Source organism: Liolophura sinensis, chromosome 8 (genome assembly GCF_032854445.1).
Source record: "Liolophura sinensis isolate JHLJ2023 chromosome 8, CUHK_Ljap_v2, whole genome shotgun sequence".
NCBI lineage: Eukaryota > Metazoa > Mollusca > Polyplacophora > Chitonida > Chitonidae > Liolophura > Liolophura sinensis.
In genome coordinates this window covers 48,233,486-48,258,781 of record NC_088302.1, presented here as the reverse complement: position 1 = coordinate 48,258,781, position 25,296 = coordinate 48,233,486, and the positions used below count along the sequence as shown (strand labels likewise).

The following is a 25,296-nucleotide window of genomic DNA, read 5'->3' as shown; positions in this document are numbered from 1 at the left end:
TTTTCAAACAGTGTCATTTAAAAGCTATAGATTTTCCATATGTAGTATACACGTCGAAGCAACAAACAGCATACAAATAACAGGATGTTTCATTTGTGGTTTGCGGTCTTGTGGTTTTGTTGATGTCATTTCATAAGTTTTGACCAATCAAATGGGTGAATTTGTGATGTGGCGCGAATTATGTGGCGAATCATTTCATTTGCTAAAGTTTAGTAGTGATCGGCTATTTTGTTTTATGTTGAGCAAGCTAGGAATCTGGACTTTCTTTTCTTTCAAATACAAAGATACTATTTTGTCATTTTCCCCGCCATATAGTAAAATCATCTCAAGTCCGCGTTCATTTTAATCTTTCAAGGATTCCGAAATTTGGGTGCATCATGGTGGACTCCTGAGGCAACACGCGTGAAATGTTGACAGCTACACCGCTTCGAAGTAAAAGATAATCAGTGAAGAAAGATATGCCTTGACGACATTGTTGAGCAAGATTAAGCAATGGCTGGCAGAGGAAGGGGGCGAGGAAAGTCTTTATCTTTCAACGTTGAGGCCCTCGGATTCGGAAGAGGTGAATCCTTGCCCGGTCCAATTCAACAACCTCCCCCTCTCTATCCTGTGAGTCACTGAGTGTGCACAAATCGTGGGAGTTGTAATGCTGAGGATGATGTCCATTGTTTCCGCTTATCGGATGATCATTGTGAAAAGCAGATTCTTCAATGAAATGACACCAAACCTTTGCTAGCCCTATACAGTATAGCCCTTAATTGATAGACATAACGACTTGGGCTTTTGTAAAGACTAGGGTTATATTTACGTGTAACTTTCTTCGTCACTACTTACGCCCATTCATTCATGCTTCTCTGAATGAGGTTGGCCAAATATGGAGGAGACCTTTTTCAGATGTTGTTGACGTGACAAAAGCCCATGACACATGTACATGGGCATTCAACCCCTACCATGTTCAACTGTCTTAAATGTGTTCAAGTGGTATAGTGGTATAAGCATCTGGCTACTGATCTGACATGCTGTCTGATGGAAGTTCGAATGCAGAGCATTTCACAACAAGTAAAGTAAATCCTTTTCGAAAGAGTACGAGTCGCGAAGCAATGTCATATTAATGACGGAGACACGTGACAGGAAGTTGAATGATAAATGCCATTTTTACACTGTCTTGTATGCAAATTGAACATCTTCCTATTCAGTTCTGATCAATGGAAGATCAGTAAAAGCATGTGACCATGGGTAAAAAATGGTGTCAGAATGCACTTGGAAATCAACAGGTAAATATAACCCTTGTTTTTACAACTCCCACAACTTGATGTTGGACTAAGGCCATCATAGATACTTGCTCTTTTTCAAACATTCACGGTGAACCCACTGTATGAGTCTGATTATTACCAGTATGAGTAAGGCCACACCAATGGCAGATTTCAGGACAAGTTTCGCAAAAGGTCCAATTGCAGGAGAATGCATCGTTTTCTTCTGTGACGTTCCAGTGTGTGTGCATTTCATGTATGTTTTATGAGTACACATACACTCATAATTGTGACGTAATAAAGGAAAGAAGAAATGAGTTCACAGCTTTGGATTGTCTTGATACAGGCATGAAGGAGTTTTACAAGCTCCCCATTTGAATTGTTACCTCACCAGGCTGGCGGAATAAATCTTTTTCTTATGTTGTCAGAGGGTATAAAAATAACAGTAAAACTTAAAACCATCTTCGTGGGAAATATGGATTGCTCCAGCAATTTTTTACCTGTTCAAGACATACTTAAATTTACATGATCAGAAAGCTTTGAAAAAAATGAAAATCATAAAAATATCAATATCGGATATACCAATAACATAGAAGGGTTGAGTTTGAGTTTTATTTTTATACCATTTTTGGATTTTCAGTGTTAGCTTGCTGGCAAAATACAAACTATAATGGGTGTCACCTGAGCATTCAGGGAGGAACCTGACAGACTTGGCCGACAGGCTCATGGTGATTGTAGGGAGAAGAACCAACATCTACATGTATGCCCCCCCCCCCCCCCATCCCCTAGGCAAATGTAGCCTAAAGTTGTTTTAGGTGCATAATATCGAGTTAAGGATGCAAGTATGTTCATCCAGGGTTATATATAATAGGTACATTTATAGTCCTGATATTACATGGTCAGTACTGTGAAACTCGGATGCGGATTGTATAGCACTGACCTGTCGCGCATCTTGTAGACTTCTAGCAAAACAATGTAGAACTTGTCTCATGTCTGTGTTAAGATCTTTCAGACTAATTCTGCATTAAGAATTGCTGATAATTGATCAGGCTAGTGAAACATGAGAAGAATTGCTGATGTTGAGGGGGCCAGTTTGCTTTCCATGGCTTATGACGTCTTTGTGTTCCTCTTTCTTTAAGTTGATTTCTTATTGGTTAAAATGAATGGGAAGATGTCTGCATGAAAATAATAATTAAGTAGTAAATTCACTAATTTTCGTACTACACCCTGTCACATGTCATAGTGTTTTATTCTTATGTGATTGGAATGTACTTGGTACTTGTTGAACTTTACCATTTCTTTTGGAAACCTCAGTGTTTAAGCTTCCATCAGATCACATCTTTGGTACCAGCCTGGTGTCTGCTCCACTATACGATTTGGTTTGTTGTGACAAAATGCATTCATTAGACCAGTTTGTTGGTATACTAATAGATGGAATTTGGTAAGTGTTGAAAATGCTGGTGCTTGTAGCAGAATGGAACTCGCAAGTGTTTTCATGGTGCTGCCTCACTGTAAAAAGTGTCAGTGTCTGACTGATAAGTGAAAGTCCACTGACTTTGCCACCATCTGGAATTGATGTGAGTAAGAATTATTACATCTACAACTTTATAGTATATGTTTCATCATTTATAATGGTAACCACGAGTTGGGTTATGTCATATAAGTGGTGGGTTTGAGGCATAAGATATAAGACACCTTAGCACAATCGCACCATTACGTCATGGAGAAACATTTCCCAATCCTTTGTGGGTTTCCTCTGTGCTCTGCCTAGTTTCCTGTCACCATCAAGCATGAGATTTGTCCTCTTTTTGGAGGAATTCCGTTTTATTTATAAAAAAAATGCATCAGAAAAATGTTCAGAAATTAATTCAGAAATGCTAAAAATGTAAAAAATATGAGTACGATGTATAGTTTTCTCTTTTCCACCCCAGTATCTGCCTCATCCCTGCACCATAATGCTTGTCATTGCCATGTATGTGTGATTGAAATATTTTTGAGTATGGCATAAAACACCAATCACCAACTGTCTGGTTTTATCCTCAGCCAGTTGACTTCAAGGCTGTTCCACTGTTAGAGGGCGATGCTCACACTTACCTTTTAGCTCTGAAGCAGGAATTCAGAGCGACCGTGAAGGATCTGCCATATTACCTCCAGCACCAGGAGAAGAAAAAAGACATTGAACGCTACTCTGACAAGTACCAGAGCAATCAACAGGATGGAAATGCCACATCGGAGCCAGGTGAGGAATTTGCATGCACCCATTAAACAGTTTGCAAGCATCCTTCAAGTTTGCAAGCCTTCTGTGAAGAGTTTGCAAACATCCTGTGAGGAGTGTGGTTGCACCTGCTGAGGAGTTGGCAAGCATACGCTGCAGAGTTAGCAAGCATCCACTGAAGAATTTGCAAGCATCCACAGAGGAGTTAGCAGGCATCCACTCATTTGGGAGCTTATAAGCACCCTACAGGGAGTTTCCAAACCCCCGCTGGTGATCACACAGCAAGGCCATGCCTGTGCCTGGCTAGGAGGCCTTCTTCCAAATTTACATATTACGTATAACTGTGAAAGAACTGGCTTGCAGCAACTGTCAAGCCCTTGACCAATGAGAATGTGTACAGGTACATGGCGAAAGTCATTGGTTAAACCTGGGTACTTTCACCTAAATCTGAACCCTGAAACATAAGTGAAAAAAAAAGCTTCTGTGGCCTAATGGTTAGAACATCTGCCTCAAAGTCGAGAGAGCTGGGTTCAAACCTGGGTCGGGTCATACCAAGAACTTTAAAAATGGTACTTTTTGTTGCCTTGCTTGGCACTCAGCGCTGAGAGTTCAGCAAGGAATCGTGACTGGGTAGCCTGGTTGGCCCAGTGTCGGCATAATTTGACCGAGTCTGGTGTCTTCGGTAGCAATGCTTTGGTGGTATGGATTCGTCCTGTCACAAGAAGACATAGTATATGTGCATACACCTAGTGACTCCTTGGCATCATGTAACTGAAAAAGTGTTATTTATGTATGAGGTAAAAACCCAAGAATGCACACATACAAACATGCATACATACATACATACATACATACATACATACACACATACACACATACATACATACAATCATACATACATACACACATACATACACACATACATACATACATACACACATACATACACACATACATACATACACACATACATACATACATACATACACACACACCATCATACATACATACACACATACACGCACATACACACGTATATACAATCTGACATATACAAAATTGAGCCACAATACTGGCTCAATGTAATTGAACTATTCTTTAGTAAAAATTCCTGTTCTACGTAAATTTATTTGTTTATTTATTTGATTGGTGTTTTACGGCATACTCATGAATATTTCACTTTTGCGATGGCGGCCAGCATTATGGTGGGACGAAAGCAGGCAGAGCCTGAGGAAAGCCCACGAACTTCCGCAGGTTGCTGGTAGACCTTCCCATGTACGGCCGGAGAAGAAGCCAGCATTAGCTGGATATTCACCGTTAATAGCCAATCAAATAAATAAATAAGTAAATGAAAACATAATGGGGTGTGAAACACTGTCGTTGTCACTGTTGAATCCCATTGATTGTCCCACTTGCAGGTTCTCTTGACTGGTCTCCATTTTGGCATACAGGCATGTAGCTTGAAGATATATTTCCAATACTACAAGAAGTCCTGAGTTAATTGTTAAGTACATATTCCTTTACTTTAACTCCTCTAGATTGGCGCCGTCTTCCAGCGGAGCTGCGAATAAGACCGAAAAAGGTGAAGCGGTTGCGTCCAGGGATTAAACCTAATGTCTCCACAGCTAGGAAGTCAGGAGCCAACGTAGATGTTGCAAAAACACTGGAGGTTCGAAGCTCACATCTGTACTCTTCTTTATCATGTTGACATATGACAAGTAAACATGGGTAATACATTTAAAGATGGTTTTATCGGAATCAGCAGTTTACTTTGGTGAAAGAAAACATAAAACATGTGAATACCATGTGTTGTTTGTGCTACCCCTACATGATGAAAATGTCCATCTTTTCTTCTTCATAATTCTTCATATCATGTACTGCATATATTTGTCTAGGTCATGTACATGTACCAGTTATATTTGCACCTTAGGAGTTGGAGAAAAAAGAAGAAACTCAGAATGTAAAAGGAGAAGGGGAGGAAGAGGAAGAAGGAGAAAAGGAAGGGGAGGAAGGTCAAGAGGAAGAGGAGTATTACGAGGAGGAGGATATGGAAGAAGTAAGTGATGAATTAGGGGAGGAGCAAGAGGAGGGGCTGGGTGATTAATTGACACTTAAGAGAGAAAGGAAGGAAGTGAGGGGAGGAAGAGGAGTATTACGAGGAGGAGGATATGGAAGAAGTAAGTGATGTGTTAGAGGAGGTGCAAGTGGAGGAGCCAGAGGAGGGGCTGGGTGGGTAATTGACAGTTGAGAGGGAAAGAAAGGCAGGGGAGGAAGATCAAGAGGAAGAGGAGTATTATGAGGAGGAGGATATGGAAGAAGTAAGTGATGTGTTAGGGGAGGAACAAGTGGCGGAGCCAGAGGAGGGGCTGGGTGGGTAATTGACAGTTGAGAGGGAAAGAAAGGCAGGGGAGGAAGATCAAGAGGAAGAGGAGTATTATGAGGAGGAGGATATGGAAGAAGTAAGTGATGTGTTAGGGGAGAAGCAAGTGGCGGAGCCAGAGGAGGGGCTGGGTGGGTAATTGACAGTTGAGAGGAAAAGAAAGGCAGGGGAGGAAGATCAAGAGGAAGAGGAGTATTATGAGGAGGAGGATATGGAAGAAGTAAGTGATGAGTCAGGAGGAGGAGACAGAGGAGCTAGCTGATAATTCTCCCATAATCAAGGCTTCCACTGGTACTTTTCATTCTTGCAAATTAGAACAAAATTTTTTGAAATGGCAATAATATTTGAAAAAATGTGAATGATTTTGGCGACAAACTTATTTACTTAAAAAAAAATACAAACGTTATGCAAAATTTACCATGAGAGTTTTCTGGGGTTTTTAGCAGATTTTCACAATTTTTCTTACGAAAATACTCCACTTTAACTTCAAACAGCCTCATCTCAGCGAAACAACATCAGCACAGTTGTATGGCAATAACTTGACAGAAATCTACTAAGGGGTTCAGCATTGTTGCAAGTTGACTTACATTAAATAATGCTTGAAATCATTTTTGTTAAATAATGAATGAGAATCATGGCATTTTGGGGGATGCCTTTCATCTCCAAATGTAAAATGTAAAATTTAAACTTTTCCACTTAATAAATAAACTATTTTTTTTAGATCCAAAGTAAATTAAATATTTCAGAATATGTGCCATTACATAAATGTGTAGGCCCTCTTTTTTTCTCCCGTCAAACTGTGTTACTCCAATGTACTGATCATAATGTTGCATTTAAATAAACTGAATTTACAGGTTAAATTCAGAACAAATTTTTCTGATGAAGGAAATTACATTTTACTAGGATCTTACAGATAGGTTGAAAAAATGATTGAAACGCATACTGCGAAGCATTGGTTCGTTATTTTGAGGGTAATTGTTCTAAATGTAATGTTTGAAAAACTCCAGATGTAGCTAGAAGAAACCAAACTGATTCTAGCAGCTGCACCAAGGCAAATAAAAACGAATTACAGAAGGAGACCTACAGAAGGAGTCATGGCTGTTAAGGAAGTTTGGCTAAAGAAAAATAGTATTTACTACAAAAAATCTGATGTGTGGCTAAAGTGACTGGCTAAAAAAAATGCTGACCCAGAGGAAGCCCTTCGTAATGATATATGGCGTTAATTATTTTTTAACTGAGCCAAGGCTAGGTCAAAGAATGTGTTGCATTATAGAGGTGAAGGGCAGATATTTCTTGCAAAAGCAAGCGTACTATTCAATATACATGCATGCAAATTAAAGCGTCTATTATTCAGACCTAAAATATAGTCTATAATGTGCACCATGGTATGTTCAAACTAGCCTTGAAAATGACGAAAAAACTCCTTGAAATTTCCTTGCATTTCATTTACATATACCCTTATGAACCCTGTATTAATTTGCCGTGTTTAGGAACTAGATTTTGTAACTGGGATCTACAAACTTCAATATTAAGTTTTGCAAGTAAAATCGTAACATTAAAGAAAATGTTTGCATACTTTTTAGGAGACGGACTACAATATGACATATTTTGACAACGGAGAGAACTATGGCGTTGACGATGAAGATGATGCATTGGACGATGGACCAGTCTACTGATTGGTCATGGAGATCTTTGCACAGCACCTCTTCACACAGCACCTCTTCACAAAGCACCTCTTCACACAGCACCTCTTCACACAGGCCCAGGATAAAGTTTGTTGATGTAAAATCCCAAGGAAGAAATGGAACTGCGCTAAGAACAGTACTGCTGATATGCCATATAATTTGGGGTATTGAAGAGGTTGGTAAAACAGAAACGTAAGAAAGTTGAAAACTTCTATAACAGAAAAGTCCATTTTTCAAACAGGGCAACAAAACCTGATTATAGGCAGTCCTACTTTTAAGGTTTTGAATTGAAGAATAGTGCTAAATGGAAATAGCTGTAGAAATTGTAGAGTTGAAAAATGGAGTTGGCTATCAGATAAATCTCCTAAAATGAGCTGAATATAGTTGCAATATTGTGAACACATTGTAATAGTGGTATTCAGTGGAACACGTGCCACTGGCCAGATAGTAGAAATTGATGCCAAACAGGGCCCGCTATAGTTTATATAGTGCTGGTTACTATGGTAGTTATGTACATGCAGGGCTGAGAGAACTAGGTGCAAACGGACCCAGGAGTACAGTCTGTAGGGCAGTGATTCAATCTGCAGTCAGAAGACGTGCCATTATAAATATTTCATGCAAATGTTCAGAATTACATTTGCAAAGGTGAACTGAAACAAAATACTGGTATGGCGATTACTCTAAATTGTTAGTTTTTGTGGATTGGTTATGTGATATCACCTAGTGGTGAATATTACATTCGCTGGACAAACGCCCTTTATATAGATTGTCCTGTATGATTTCTTTTTTAAGGAAATACAAGTATAAAATCATAATTTGCAGGTTTGTGTTTGTTATTTGTATGAATTTTCTGAGGCATGGTATTTGTTCATACTTACGTTTAGTATACTGGCAGTTGTGTACTGCTGGCAACCAAAGTACTAGCCTGAAGGGACTTGGCTAACCAAATGGATAAATCTCCAGATTACAGGTTCAAATCCTGCTGTGGCCTGATCAGATCTGGCTTAGGATCAGTTTGTCATGTTCTTTGAGTATTTGGATCCCTTAAACTCCTATTTGTCCATAAACATGACTTGTGGTTGAAAGGAGTCTGAATGATGGTGATAAGAGATCGTGGGTTCAATCCCCAGTTCTGCCATACCCATGACTTTGAACTTTGGTTAACCTTGCTTGTTGCCCAGCACGGGAAGTTACTGGTCAGCATACTGTATGTTCAGCATGGCGTTCCACTTGGGACAGATTAATTAAAATAGCCAAGGAATTGGCCATGAAGTTCTAATTTTGGATAAGGTGGAGTAAGGATGACCATTGCTCCCCACATTTTATGTAAGCCATCCTTACAGTAGAGTTTTGGGAGAAAATACATGTAAAAAATGAGACACCATGTTGGCCTACAGCATGGTATTTTCAGCCTGGCATTCTAGTGAGCCAACACAAAAATATGTTGACAAAGGGACAAGATTAATATAGGGTGACACCATTATATTTAGACAGTCACCGTATACCTATTGGATATAATCAGAATTTATATATATATACACCCAGCAGATGTGGATATAATATGAGTTTTTCCTTATTTGCCGGGCGGCTGTGGATATAATGAGTTTTTTCCTTACTTGCCAGGCAGCTATGGATATAATCAGAACTTTTTGCCTTATATACCCAGCGGCTGTGGATATAATCAGAACTTTTTGCCTTATATACCCAGCAGCTATGGATATAATCAGAACTTTTTGCCTTATATACCCAGCAGCTGTGGATATAATCAGAACTTTTTGCCTTATATACCCAGCAGCTGTGGATATAATCAGAACTTTTTGCCTTATATACCCAGCAGCTGTGGATATAATCGGAACTTTTTGCCTTATATACCCAGTGGCTGTGGATATAATCAGAACTTTTTGCCTTATATACCCAGCAGCTGTGGATATAATCAGAACTTTTTCCCTTATATACCCAGCAGCTGTGGATATAATCAGAACTTTTTGCCTTATATACCCAGCGGCTGTGGATATAATCAGAACTTTTTGCCTTATATACCCAGCAGCTGTGGATATAATCAGAACTTTTTGCCTTATATACCCAGCGACTGTGGATATAATCAGAACTTTTTGCCTTATATACCCAGTTGCTGTGGATATAATCAGAACTTTTTCCCTTATATACCCAGCGACTGTGGATATAATCAGAACTTTTTGCCTTATATACCCAGCGGCTGTGGATATAATCAGAACTTTTTGCCTTATATACCCAGCAGCTGTGGATATAATCAGAACTTTTTGCCTTATATACCCAGTGGCTGTGGATATAATCAGAACTTTTTGCCTTATATACCGAGCGGCTGTGGATATAATGAGAGTTTTTTACCTTACTTGCCAGGCGGCTGTGGATATAATGAGAGTTTTTTCCTTACTTGCCAGGCAGCTGTGGATATAATCAGAACTTTTTGCCTTATATACCCAGCAGCTGTGGATATAATCAGAACTTTTTCCCTTATATACCCAGCAGCTGTGGATATAATCAGAACTTTTTGCCTTATATACCCAGCGGCTGTGGATATAAGGAGAGTTTTTTACCTTACTTGCCAGGCGGCTGTGGATATAATGAGAGTTTTTTCCTTACTTGCCAGGCAGCTGTGGATATAATCAGAACTTTTTGCCTTATATACCCAGCAGCTGTGGATATAATCAGAACTTTTTCCCTTATATACCCAGCAGCTGTGGATATAATCAGAACTTTTTGCCTTATATACCCAGCGGCTGTGGATATAATGAGAGTTTTTTACCTTACTTGCCAGGCGGCTGTGGATATAATGAGAGTTTTTTCCTTACTTGCCAGGCAGCTATGGATATAATCAGAACTTTTTCCCTTATATACCCAGCAGCTGTGGATATAATTAGAACTTTTTGCCTTATATACCCAGTGGCTGTGGATATAGTCAGAACTTTTTGCCTTATATACCCAGCAGCTGTAGATATAATCAGAACTTTTTCCCCTTATATACCCAGCAGCTGTGGATATAGTCAGAACTTTTTGCCTTATACACCCAGCAGCTGTGGATATAATGAGAGTTTTTTCCTTACTTGCCAGGCAGCTGTGGATATAATCAGAACTTTTTGCCTTATATACCCAGTGGCTGTGGATATAAATCAGAACTTTTTGCCTTATATACCCAGCGGCTGTGGATATAATCAGAACTTTTTGCCTTATATACCCAGCAGCTGTGGATATAATCAGAACTTTTTGCCTTATATACCCAGCGGCTGTGGATATAATCAGAACTTTTTGCCTTATATACCCAGCAGCTGTGGATATAATCAGAACTTTTTGCCTTATATACCCAGCAGCTGTGGATATAATCAGAACTTTTTGCCTTATATACCCAGCAGCTGTGGATATAATCAGAACTTTTTGCCTTATATACCCAGTGGCTGTGGATATAATCAGAACTTTTTGCCTTATATACCCAGCAGCTGTGGATATAATCAGAACATTTTGCCTTATATACCCAGCAGCTGTGGATATAATCAGAACTTTTTGCCTTATATACCCAGCGGCTATGGATATAATCAGAACTTTTTGCCTTATATACCCAGTGGCTGTGGATATAATCAGAACTTTTTGCCTTATGTACCCAGCAGCTGTGGATATAATCAGAACTTTTTGCCTTATATACCCAGCAGCTGTGGATATAAATCAGAACTTTTTGCCTTATATACCCAGCGGCTGTGGATATAAATCAGAACTTTTTGCCTTATATACCCAGCAGCTGTGGATATAATCAGAACTTTTTGCCTTGTATACCCAGCAGCTGTGGATATAATCAGAACTTTTTGCCTTATGTACCCAGCGGCTGTGGATATAAATCAGAACTTTTTGCCTTATATACCCAGCAGCTGTGGATATAATCAGAACTTTTTGCCTTATATACCCAGCAGCTCTGGATATAATGAGAGTTTTTTACCTTACTTGCCAGGCGGCTGCGGATATAATCAGAACTTTTTGCCTTATATACCCAGCGGCTGTGGATATAGCCACAAATTTGTTTTATATACCCAGTGCCTGCGGCTGTGGATATTACTTGAATTTTATCCTTACACACCCAGAGACAGGCGGAGAAGGTTTAGGGCCATCCATGGAGGAACAAAATTTGGCCAGAGCAATACTGGACTAATAAAACAGCAAATTAACCTAACGTCACTCAAGCCACGTCGTCCAATGTGCAGATAATTTCCCGTACCGTGTGAATTATAATTGCAATGAAATATATATTAAATGTTAATGTTTAATTGTTCATCCACAAACTGACAACAGTACACACAGCATTAATGATCTTTGATGGCAGGAAGAATTTGCTTTTCCTAACCTCTGTGACACTGATCAGCTGTGAAGCTAATCCCTGCAAACTAGGTAAATGGTAAAAGTATAAAGTTCATTTACTTTAATGTAAACTGCCAAAACAAAAAATAGTAAAATAAAAAAAAAACAACAATGAAGAAGCTACAAGGAGACACAATTTATTATCATTATACTATATCCCAGGTTTTACTATTGTCTATCCTGAACTGCAGATAACCTTTCTTGCACCACTTTTTACAGTAAGCGTGAAAGGACGACCAGGAGCTAAACGCCTGACCAACCATCATCTTAAAAGTCTTATGAAATTGTGCACATCTTGTACCACAACAAATCTGATGCTTCAAGGCTATGGAAGTTTGCCCAGTGATTGATTTGGCATAGATGAGGATATAACCTGGAATTGATTGTTACAGCCACTTCGTTGTATTTATTTATTGGGTGTTTTACGCCGTACTCAAGAATATTTCACACATATGACGGCAGCCAGCATTATGTTGGGAGGAAACCGTGCAGAGCCCGTGGGAAACACACGATCATCTGCAGGTTGCTGAAGACACCATTGTATAGTGTGGTATCTTCAGCAGAGCATTTCACTGAGCCAGCACTACGAGTATGTTTGCACTGGCTTGATACAAGGAGACACCAACAGATCAAGCAGCTTAAATAATGGTTGAAACTGACAATTTCCTAACCAATTTCACTTATCTCGTACCGTGGCAGAGGGAAGCAGCGGTTTGATTTTGAATGGACCAGTGACCAGTTTTCACTGCTTAATTTCAAGCCTAAAAAGAGGTCCTGATCAATCAATATACCAATAGCGACTAAAAAAGTCAGAAAACACATTTCTATTCAAAATTGTCCAGATGAAACTGGAAGATTTCTCTTTGGGTGATGCAGTATGTTGACTGATAGTTGCAGTTGTCCAGCTCATTTTGATTGACGTGTGGTTGGTTATTTATTTATTTGAGTGGAGTTTAACACCATACTCCAAAATATTTCATAATGGTGGGTGGAAATGTGGCAGAGCATTGGGATGCTGGGGGAACCCACGACTATCCGCAGGCCACTGGGAGACTTTTTGCACATACGGCCAGAGAGGAATCCAGCACGATCTGGACTTTGAACTCACAGTGACCACATTGGTGAGAGGCTCCAGGGTTATTGCACTGCGCTGACATGCTAACCACCTCAGTGACAGAGGCCCTGCAACTGATCAAAAAACACAAAAAACACAATGATACTTAATCAAAAATTTTATGATTCATGATTAAGGTATGATAATATGATATGTACAGTATCTCATCATTTATACATGTACAATGTTTGTAATCATGTTTTAAATGTTTTTTTCTGATGCATTGATTTTTTTTTTCCCCCATATAACATCAAACAGAAACAGAATCAAGAACCGTTATCACAGCCTGACATGTAGTTAAGTACATAGATACACAGTAAGTCAAATGTTATACAGAGCAGTTTCCTGGTGAACGATCATTCGCACAACTCATACTGAATTTGTACAAATCTTGATACACGGAACAAAACATTTTACTGTTTTAACAACACACACTTGGGTGAAAAAAGCTAATGTGGCTATCTCATTTATCTTATTCATCTCACAGGCCCATCTTTATATTGCGCATAAATTTTGGTCTTAAAAGTCTTTATTAAGTTGTGCTGTCCAATGAGATAATGGGATTTAAGAAACAAAAAACTTAAAAATTACTACAGAAAGTTTTCCATAAGAAGGTCTGAAAGAGGGTTGAACAGATATATATATTGCAATCCAGCAAAATATTGTTAACACTAATGACCATTTTCTGACCAAAGTAGCTTGATTCAATGTCCTTCAAACCTTGCACATACCAGCATAGTCTTCCACAAGATGAAAAGAAATTCCAAAAAACAGGATAATCTTGTGACTGAACTACTTAAGTGGGTACGATAGCTGCCTTGGTGATGGTTGCTAAGTGACAAATATTCAAGTTAAGTATGTCCTATATTGCCCTCAAGATAATCTTCACATATGCCGTATGAAATTCAATAATCAACGGGACAAAAACTACACATCCTGTAAGAAGGATGGAATACAGAACCAAATGAAAGACCTATTTAGTGTTTACATATGAAACATCAGGTTAATACATGTTGTGGACATGCATGCTACCTGGCTGAATATCCTAATGCCAAACTCTAAAAGGAAAACAAGACATGTTTAGGAACAGGTGTGTCTTGAGGTAATTTGTAGATGTGAATATTTACACGTAGCACCAAATCTAACACCTCTTCACACTGGTCTAAAACAAAGATCAAATAAACACCTCTTCACACTGGTCTAAAACAAAGATCAAACAAATACATCTTCACACTGGTCTAAAACAAAGATCAAATAAACATATCTTCACACACCAGGTAGTTGTCAGGTCTGTATGTATGTTAAAGAAATTTTGAAACAACATACACCTTTTCTCCTGTTCAGGTATCTCAAAGTTCTAAATTATCTCCTAAACAAGATTTAACCCTCATATGTGTCACACACTGTGACTTTGAACACATCTGATGTCAAAACAAAAGAGTGTAACAAATGACAGCTATGACTGGCAAAATTAATGTCAGTTTAACAATACCTGGCTAAAACTGTTTGGTTTTATACGTCCATCAGTCTACAAACATCACCCGTAGTCATATTACAGATATGACCACATTTTTATTGTATTATATTCATAAGAAAATGTATTGTCTAGAGCATAAGCAAATGTATTGTCTAGAGCATGAGTAAATGTTTTGTCTAGAGCATAAGCAAAAGTTTTGTCTAGAGCATAAGAAAATGTTTTGTCTAGAGCATAAGCAAATGTTCTGTGTAGAGCATAAGCAAATGTTTTGTCTAGAGCATAAGCAAATGTTCTGTGTAGAGCATAAGCAAATGTTTTGTCTAGAGCACAAGCAAATGTTTTGTCTAGAGCATAAGCAAATGTATTGTCTAGAGCATGAGTAAATGTTTTGTCTAGAGCATAAGCAAAAGTTTTGTCTAGAGCATAAGAAAATGTTTTGTCTAGAGCATAAGCAAATGTTCTGTGTGGGGCATAAGCAAATGTTTTGTCTAGAGCATAAGCAAATGTTCTGTGTAGAGCATAAGCAAATGTTTTGTCTAGAGCATAAGCAAATGTTTTGTCTAGAGCATAAGCAAATGTTCTGTGTAGAGCATAAGCAAATGTTCTGTGTAGAGCATAAGCAAATGTTCTGTGTAGAGCATAAGCAAATGTTTTGTCTAGAGCACAAGCAAATGTTTTGTCAAGAGCATAAGCAAATGTTTGGTCTAGAGCATGAGCAAATGTTTTGTCTAGAGCATAAGCAAAAGTTTTGTCTAGAGCATAAGAAAATGTTTTGTCTGGAGCATAAGCAAATGTTTTGTCTAGATCATAAGCAAAATGTATAACTGTGTACCTGTGTGAATTTTACCCCAGCATTCTACAAGTATTCTTGGGTTATTCTAATCTGTCCACCTTTTTACTCCATTTACCATGAAACTCTCTATTTAAACTTAAACTATTTTTAAATTATGTCAAGTTACAGCATTCAGCATGAGAGCAAATAAAATGAAAAACTAAAATACATATCACACTTAATAATATGAATATGGATATTTCTCTCAATTCTAACAAGAATGTTTTTAAAATTTGCTAATTCGTAACGATCATGTTGCCAGAATGAAAAATATCATATAAATAATGAGGGTCACCAAAACACTTTTAAGTCCAACGAGAGTGCAAAATTTCTTTGTACAGGCATTATGGTACACCTTCACAATTGCAAACGGACATGTTATGTAATCTTAGTGATACATTCCCCTGAAGCATCAGTACTGCCATATCACAGTATTAAAGCAGATGGCATCTAATATACAGCCTAGATGAAACCGTTCAAATTACAGATGCACGAATATCAGCGCAGAAGCTTCAGATTTAAACAGCCACTAGATACAAATGCTCTCATTCTTCATGCTTGGGCACATTCTATAAGCAACTAACCAGTATAATACATTTTGTGAAGTTTAGAGCTCAGGTAATCTAACAAATGAAGTTTAATTTGTGAAATCCTGATTGTATGTACCATTTTTTTTGGATATATATATACACGATTTACCAGAAACATATGACCTTAAACTGGGTAATACCTTTCTCTTCACATTTGTCACCAGAAATGAACACAAGGTGTTCAAATACCACTAGTATTCAACAAAATATTAAACTCAATAATTGTGGTTTTACATATAATTATACTTAATCAAAGATTTGCTAAAATGGAATTTATCTTTATCATATGGGAAAAATTTTATAGCCTGCTTTATGTGCTTACAACAAAATATTATTCGGAGTATTAGACTAGAAATGGACACGTTTTTATTTTGTCAGAGGATGACATTATTAAAACTAAGATACAGGTACTCAGAATGGTACTAGTAAAATGCCTACCAAAACATTATTCACATATTTGTATACATGAAATAAACTTCTAAGACCAAATGTACGCGAAGTTTGTCACTATAAAGACAAGGTTTACTGTATTTCACCGGAGGTTAGACCTGTAAAAGTATTCTTTCAGGAGCACTTGTAAAATGATACTGTTGGTGCCAACACTAAAGCTTTTCTGAGTGTGTAATGTGTAATTATTTATAGGCTATCATGACTAATAATATAAAAAATATGCAGGCATTAAGATATTGCTTCATTCACCACTGATTAATTTAGACTCACACTCCGTTATGAAACTTAATCATGGTGCATGTATAAATGAAAGTCTTAATCAAACTATGAACTGACGACTTACAGAAGATTCAATCACTCGCAGTTTAATCAATCCTGCAAGGTGAGAACAAAGCAAATGACCAATGTATCTGACTTTCAGCCGAGTGTAAAAAGTAATGACTAGTTTCACCTGGTCACTGTACAATACACCTGGACCAGTGCTTGAATCAAAACTAACATTAAATGGAAAGTGAGAAGAAATCCCGAGAACAAATTAGTTTAGGTCAGCAAAAATACTGGAATAAACAATTCTTAAGAATCTCTTGTACAAAAATGTTTTTACTTGATTCTGATCACTGAATACTACCATGTTAAATTTCCTCATTAAACTGACTGGGCTAAAAGTCTGCAAGATCTGATCTTCTTTTTCATTATTAAATTTCTTTATCAACCTATATGTACATCAAAGGAAGAGTCAGAATAATTGTATACATTTTTATGTGTATGTTGGAGGTAAGGTGCACTGAATGGCTGATCTCCGTACAAAACAAAACAGATTTCATCACAATATCAGCAATTATATGCAGAACACTTTTTCCGACACCATAAAATAAAGAAAATAGACGTTTGAAGATGGCCTGATATCTACCTTTACCTGGCACTAATAGAATTGAAACCCATCACATTATCCATACTGATTTCAAATTTATAATTTTTGTATGCCAGGGGTTGAAATTCTGTTCACGTGCACTACTGGTGGTGTTAAAATTGCAGAACTATATTAACATTTGAAAAGTATTTCAGGTTTAAAAAGTTACCCGTATCCATACACTTTTAAATGTGGGTTAAAATTAATTCAGTATGATAATGCTAGTAATGTCCCTTCCGTTGTGTGACTGAGAAAAAAGATGACATTGTCACAGCAATTCACTCTGTAAAACCATAACCTGGTGTACAGTATACGTACGAAAATAGAAATTAAGTGAAATCAGTTACATTTTTTTAGGCTAAATTAGTCTAAAGCGTAAGATAACACCTTACAGCCATGTTAAAACGGTAGGTAAGATTCTGTTTTTCTTGCTCTCAAATGCACTCAAATGCGTGCAATCTCAAATGACCTTTCTTATTGTACTTTAAACCTCAACTCCTGTAAATAGCTGTTATCCAACTGATCAGGTAATTATAAATTTCGCTGGCAAAGTAGAGTAAAATGACATAAGGTGTAAACAAGATATAGATCAGCTCCACTGACATGTTCCTTTATAACAATAGACAACTATAAAAATTAAAGGAACCACCACCGCAACCACAACCACGGCCAATATAATTTGACGCCAACTCGGCGTGCAGTCTACAGATTTTTTTTGCAAGGGCTGAATGCGCTTGTCCGTCAATGTAAAAGTCACGGCTTGAAGGGAAGGCTTGTAGCTGTTTGTTGACTTGCGTATATTTTGTAAATCTCTATCCATACTATTCAAGAATTCCTCCGCTTCTTTTGACTGGCTGTTGATGTTGTCTCGTATACTCAGAGTACGAATCAATAGATGCTGCATTTCAGGGTCACTGAGACAATTATCACTGTCTTCATTAATGTCATTAGCAACGTAATCTGTCCGGTCTCCTCCAGCAGTACCATTAGCTCGACTTTTTGGAAGGTAATTTGCACTCGCAGCAGCAGATGTGGTTTTCTTCTGTTCTTCTAACATTTCTGTCAGCAGGCCATATCTCTTTATCGGCACTTTAATTGACTTCAGAGCGAAAAAGTCCTGATCTTGCATCAGTTTGTTAATACGTTTTAATTCAGACACCTGAAGAATAAAAAAGGTTAAGTTTTGCTGATTCATTAAATTCACAAATGTTTAATGCCATAATTTTGTTTTTAGTTACAGTGTATATGAGGAGGACCAGGCTTATGGATGGAAAAAGCAGAGTAAACCACCAATCTTTGCCAAGCTACCTGACAAACCTTCCAACAGTTGCAGCCAAAGCAGCCATAGTTACACGTGGATTTGAACATGTTACCTCTAGGGCCTTACAGTTGTAGTTAAGTAGTACACTAACCATCTGAGCCAGCAAGGGCCCCTGTTAAATTTTTTTTGGGGGGGGGGGGGGGGGGGGGGGTGGAATTTTTAGTAATAAATTTAAAATGGATAATACAATAAAATAAGTGTATTTAAACTAAAGGAGCCACTTTGACAATACACACAGCTTATTGGTAGAGGAAACTTGGTAGACATTTGGCGATATCACTGCACCTCAACACTAAACCTGAAAACTGATCAAACGTAAAGCAGCAATCATATCAGCCAGAACAAGATTCGAAACTCCAGTATCACTGGTCAACACCACATGGATCACAGAGCATTATGTCACATTACAGGCTATCAAGATCAGGGCGGGTCATTCCAAAGACTTTAAAAATGGTACCCACTGCTACCTCATTTGGTGCACAGCACTTAAGACGTTGGAGCAAGGAAACAGGACTGATTGTCCTGGTGTCAGAATAATGTGACTGGGATGGGTGTAGTGTCTGGTGTCTTCCCCATGATACTTCAGTGGGGGCAGCACTTTGGTGGCATGGACTTGCCCTGCCACAAGAAGACACAGTATATAATATTTACACACACCTAATAACGCCTCCTCGTCATACGACTGAAAAATTGTTCCGTACGACATTTAACCTCAAGCATTCATTTATTCATTCATTCTCACCTGAGCAGATGAGAAATTCCTGTCAGACATAAGCTATTCTTGACATTATGTAACAATAAAGTTTATTAAACATTCAGGTTAGCACTTAAAGAGAAAAATAATAAGAGTGGTCTACTGGAAAAATTGTGTATTTATCAATGACAGGTTATCATTGCAACGTCACTGATTGATATACAATATTTCCAGTAGAGCAGTCTAATAAGTTTTTCAATTCTTGACATTATTCTTGTATTTATATCGCCAGGAACATTTAGCGATGTTCACATGTGCATTAAAACTTCAGCGTCATCTGAGGTCTCTCTACCTAAATAACCTGTTTTGTAACTTGTTGCACAGGGTCCATAGCAATCACACATCTTCCTGAAAAACAATCGCATTTTCCGAGTGTACACAAGCGGTTGGTGAGCTGGTCGCTATCATGCTGCTTGCGCGAGACTGACCTTGAGGTCACAACCTATTGTCAGTCTCTGTCAAACGTAAATGCATATACATGTATGGGGGAGAGTCCAGAGATTATCTCCCTTGAATGAGGTTATGAGTGGCCGTCTTCACCTGTTCTTAAGTTGGCCTAAAGAAAAAAAGACAAGAGTTTTCACAAAAAAGGATATTGTCAGGGACTACACAAATGCGGTCGCCATTTTGATCTGGTCGTCTCAGTCGTCTTCGTAAGTGATCAATGTCACCACTCAAAATGTCGTTCAAGGGGGATAATCTCTGAACTCAGCCATATACATGCTTGCATTCAGGCTAATGAAGGTCAGTCTCGTTAAAACAGCACGATGGAGGTGGGCTCACTACCTGCTGTGGTAAATCCTCGGACAGTGTGATTAGTTTTCATGAACAGATGTGATTGCCATGGACTCTTTTTGGTTTGGTAAGTTTCACAAGACGTTAGTTAATTACAGAGACCACCCTTTTGATGTGGATTTATGCTAGATAAGTTTCAATATGCCTGTAAACAGCGTTAAATGTTCCTGACCATACATCCAGCACATCTGCGGCACTTTCACACTCTATCTCCAACAGCTGCACTGCTTAAAATGAGAGTTACTCCAATCCGCAACTGACAGCCTGCCAGAGCTAACATAGAGCCTGCACGATATGATTAGCACTACGCACAATGAACTGCTACGCATTTGCTAATACTACCGGGTACAGCTATACAACATTCTGTTTGATTTTCATCTACTGTAGTGCCAGATTTCTGCCAACTCCCATATCAGGCATTTTTCTGGGGTTGCCTGCGAAAGGACATGCTAACACAAATATGAGCGCTACAATTTTGGTGGCCTTACCATCAATCATAATGAGGTTGCCAGCCTTGAAGATCATCCCCCAATGTTAAAATGAAACCTATCTGTCCCTGGTGATGGCTTCATTTTGCTTCAACTGCTGCAGTATTTCAACGACACAGATGAGAACTATTAATCACAAAAATGTTCCACCTGTGTGGTCAAAAGTCACTGATTCAGTTCTGCAAAACTTTAAGTTCGGCGCCAAATGCTACGAAAGTCACTAGTCATTGTCTACATACAGGACGCTGCGGGCATTACAGATTTCATTTTAACATGGGCCAATGATTTTTGAGACGAGCAGGCTGCTTAGGAATAAAGGTGAGGTCCCCGAAATTGTTGCGCGCACATTTGTGCAGGTCTCTACTTTTACAGGAGACACACGATGAGTGTTTAAGGTGTGGGTTGGCACTACTCCAAGAATATCAAACAGGATGTTGTAGAGCTCTATCGTGTAGTATAAGCGAAAGTGTAGAGGTATTTTGAGCGAAGATATGACATAGTTTATGTCCCCAAAGTATGAAGGACTGAGAAAATTACAATGCAGAAACTGCTCTCGTGATTGGAGAAGACCTAAAAAATTTGCAAGTGCACATTAGCAAAACCCACCGGACAACCGTACTGTAGTGCTATACTCAGCAAAGTGTCTTCTTCAACGATCTGTCTCTCAAAAAATATGTTCTCAGTCTCAGCAGAATTTCCACTATCGTAGCTGCTGTTTCGAGTGGATTTTCGAGAGCGAATCTCAGACATTTCTATGTCCTTGTCGTCGTCCTCGTAGATGTCATGCTGACCAAAGACGTAGACTCTGGCAGCTCGGCAGTTCTGAGTTTGCCCGCTACTGAAGCCGGCAGTTCGGCCACGTCTCGTCACCTCTGTCGTCGACGATCTTTCCGTATCCTTCTCGTCCGAAGACCCGTCATATTCGACTTTTGCCTTCTCTTTCGCGCGGATGTATCCCCCACTCATCCCGTAGTGCCAAAAAGTTTCCTTTATCCCCACATTACCACTTAAATGAGACTTTTCTCACACCTGGAAACTCTTTACTGGATTTTACAACCTGACGTACGATGTCTTAGGCTACAGCACACACCGGAAGTACATGGCATTTTACAATTCGTGGGGAGCAGTACTTGTTTACATTATATAAGTACGTATTTTTCTTGTGATAATATCAAAAGCAATAAAACATTTCTTTGCTGTTTCTCTCCATCCAATATGCAATGGAAACTGAAAACACGATGGTCAATAAATATAAAGAATTTTTTATTTACACAATTTATCGACTTGTCAGGCCTATCACATTTTTCTTTACAGCGGCTGAGAATCCGTCACCTGTCATCCTCTCGTGCAAGATGTAACATCTTGTAGCTAAAATCTCTTGATGGCCTTGGTGTTTCAGAACTTGACCAGTCGGTCACACAAACTTGATTGCTTATGATCATTGCGTTATTTACATCCTTAAAATATAATGCGGTCTACATGTTACGATAAACTCATAAGGTTGCTTACAAACAAAGCAAAGTGTTTCCCCTGTCTGAAAATCTAGGGTCAAGGTCACTTGTTCCTAGTTATATTCAAGATTCCCCATCGTCACACTGACAGACGCAACGGTTGGAAAATGGTTTGCGTTCCGTGTATTGTCGTCCCTTTCTTGTTGTGGTTTTTCCATAGGTATATCAGACCCATAGTGATGAAATTCTGGGATCCATGGAGTAAACAAGAGACGATTAAGTCGAAATCAACGCTAGATTCGGGCGACTCGCCGGGAATGGTAATCAAGCTTTGTTTTGGGTCCAAATTTCGTGTGTGATTCTTGTAGGGTTTTCTTAACGTTAAATGTGAATATCCCCCTTCAGGACTTAGAGTGAGTGAGTGCTTGGGGTTTAACGTCGTTCTCAGGACTTAGAGGACGTTATTTACTGTTAGAAGATGTATCAAACCTTTTGTTGAAAGTGAATGGTTCTAAATGCTGTAAGTCACAGAATATTAGATAATTGTCAAACATTTTCTGTTCCGGTGACATAGCGCAGTTCAAGGACTACCCTTTACAGTTTCGCCCGGCCACATCGCTATGCTTCAACCCGACGGAAGATGAGATCGCTTGCATTCGTAGTAAAACCAACATGTTTTTTGATCGTTGGCCTACCTTATTAGAAAGAACCCAGTCGGGTCATAACTCTGGCTCAACGTTTTCCTCCACCGCCATGTTTGGCATTTTTATGACATAGATATATCTGCTCTAGGAAAACATGAGATTCTACCCCCTGAAAACATGGTTTCAGATATACAGTGGAACTTACTGTAGCAGATTTTTTCTGTCCATCATGATTTCCCATGGAATTTCGATTGCAACAGGGCATTTGACAGTCCGGTAAAATAGAAACAGTAGAGATCTGGGGGCGGGTGTAGGTTGGGGTGATGAGGTAGAATTTGACGTTTTCCTGGAGTAGATGTACCAGTAAGAAGGTATTGGCCTTATTCATCATTTCCATAATATATTTGTTGTAGTAAAACGTCAAGTTCAAATGCCTACAGGAATCTATTAAGAACTAATTCACATAATTTAACTGTTTTCTCTGAGTTGATGATATAGGCCTGCTAAGAATTACTGTTCAGGAATGTGTTACTAGCTTTAGGCCTGATCTTAGTTTCATTTGCTCTGGAAAATTTATTAGAATTAGGTTCATATATTATAAAAATAAAATTTATCCTAATACTTAGCACAGTCTTGAACAGCTGATTTTAGTGTGTTTACATCTACAACATATTATAACATCAAATATAGCCATTGCCATACTTAATACTATTTACACTTACAATTCCAGGAGAAGGAGAAGCCGGTTGTTAATGGTCATGCTAATGGACATGCAAATGGAGTGGCCAAGTGTCCGTTTACAGTTGGCGGAGATAAAAAGACAGACTAGTACATGAAGTATACAAAACCTGTGAATTGAAGACTTCTGTAACAGTTACAGCCATGTGTTAGATTTGGACATATCACCTGTCCCAGAAGTTCTGACAGTTCAAGAAGTTGTACATTGCCTCTGTAAAGTATGTCAAAATCATTTACTCAGAACTGTTTTCATATACAAATGGACTGGCATCTCTAACTAGTGAGACCTCTGAGTATATGAATAGCTATGGAGGTTTTCATCAACTTTACAATTCAGTGGGAAACATTGTCTGCCCAAAACAAGCCATTCCAAGCGATGTACTTTTGATCTCATCTGTAATATGTCACATATTCTGTATAGTTGTGCTCATAAAGCAAAGAGGTAGTTCACAAGCGCAAGCTTTGGGCTGACTTGTTTAGACATGAAATGTTCCCCATTCTTGTGTGATTATAATGACATCTCGTTGAATGTATGTCTTAAACCAGATTGTTTGCATATGCTCAGCTCAAAGGCCATGTTTATATGTTGCAACACAACCTCATCACAATAACCATTATCAGTTATATGGAAACAAGAATGATTTTATCAGGCATATTTAAACAAAATTTTCTGTTTTCTGTTACATAAGTCAGGTACATGCTATGCTATGGTATTGAACACGTAAATGTTCTCACCAATCCATACAGTATATACATGTATGCTTTCTTGTCGAAATATAATCAAAGCCCGATTGTAAATGAACATCTTTTCTTTTTTTTAAAAGTAAGTTGATATCTTTTATGGCATGTAAAGGTAAAATTTACAAAATAAATCTGCTTTTTCTTGTTGAGTGACAATCTTGTTTGCACAGCATTTGCTGTACAAACATTGTTCTGGTATTGACAGTCAACCTTGTGTAAGTCTAGTTTCTATCTACATGTAGAAGCAATCTCAGTTTTAATAGTCACTTTCAGCTAGTAAATCGAAAGGGTAAGATTACGTGACGTCATGTGTTATCAGACATGCAAAAAAGTGTACAAGAATATCCAATGACAGAATGTAAAACATCTAGTTAAACATGTTACAAGTTAAACATCTACAGACATGTATATTGGACATTTGCTGATGTGGATTTCTGATGGTTGTAAATGTTTTCATAATGTGATAATGTACAGTAAATACATGAATGTAATATACATAACTTTTCGTTGTCTTCTTGCATGTACATAACCGCTTTAAGAAAAACTTTAAAAAATGTATTTGATTGATGTTTTACACTGTACTCAAGAATATTTCACTTATGCGACGGCAGCGAACATTATGATGAGAGACCGGAAGGCAAGCAGTACAAGGCCTAGTGCACTATATATGCACTGTAAGCAGGCCTGTTTTGAAATGACAGTTATTTCCTCTTACTTCGAAACACTTACGCTTTTCATGTATTTAAGCTACATTTACTTCTGGGAAGGATTATAACCAGGGTAAAAAATGAAAGCTCCATACTAAGACAAGGTAATTCTTTATGAATGAAAGTTTAAAAGTGAGGCAAGGTCATCAATATTCAGTATGTATGTTGCTTGTTGCAAAATTTCCAAAAACGTGTTTGCCTAGATGAAATACTTCCATAATCAGTGGCAGACATGGTAAAGAGTCGGGAAATGTTAACTATGTAGACTGGCTATTCCTCTTGCATCTCGCTGTTTGGACCACAGCTTTGAAGTCAGTGGGATGTAAGGTTTCTCAGGTACTGGTAGCTTTGAGATGAGTGAGTACTTAAGTTCC

General features: G+C 38.3%; 2 protein-coding genes across 2 annotated transcripts; one reads left to right on the top strand and one right to left on the bottom strand.

Annotated features, from left to right (window-relative positions):
* Window positions 1-221: 221 nt before the first annotated feature.
* LOC135473015 (DNA-directed RNA polymerase III subunit RPC7-like) lies at window positions 222-8,345 on the top strand. Its single transcript, XM_064752784.1, has 5 exons — window positions 222-609; window positions 3,294-3,489; window positions 5,004-5,134; window positions 5,396-5,521; window positions 7,429-8,345. The coding sequence occupies exons 1-5, from the start codon at window positions 493-495 to the stop codon at window positions 7,519-7,521; spliced, it is 663 nt and encodes a 220-aa protein (XP_064608854.1). The 5' UTR covers window positions 222-492; the 3' UTR covers window positions 7,522-8,345.
* Window positions 8,346-15,277: 6,932 nt separating this feature from the next.
* LOC135472954 (lysM and putative peptidoglycan-binding domain-containing protein 3-like) lies at window positions 15,278-21,710 on the bottom strand. Its single transcript, XM_064752699.1, has 2 exons — window positions 21,248-21,710; window positions 15,278-18,442 (listed from the first exon to the last, which is right to left on the bottom strand). Exons 1-2 carry the CDS (start codon window positions 21,605-21,607, stop codon window positions 17,873-17,875), a joined length of 930 nt encoding a protein of 309 aa, XP_064608769.1. The 5' UTR covers window positions 21,608-21,710; the 3' UTR covers window positions 15,278-17,872.
* Window positions 21,711-25,296: the final 3,586 nt, after the last annotated feature.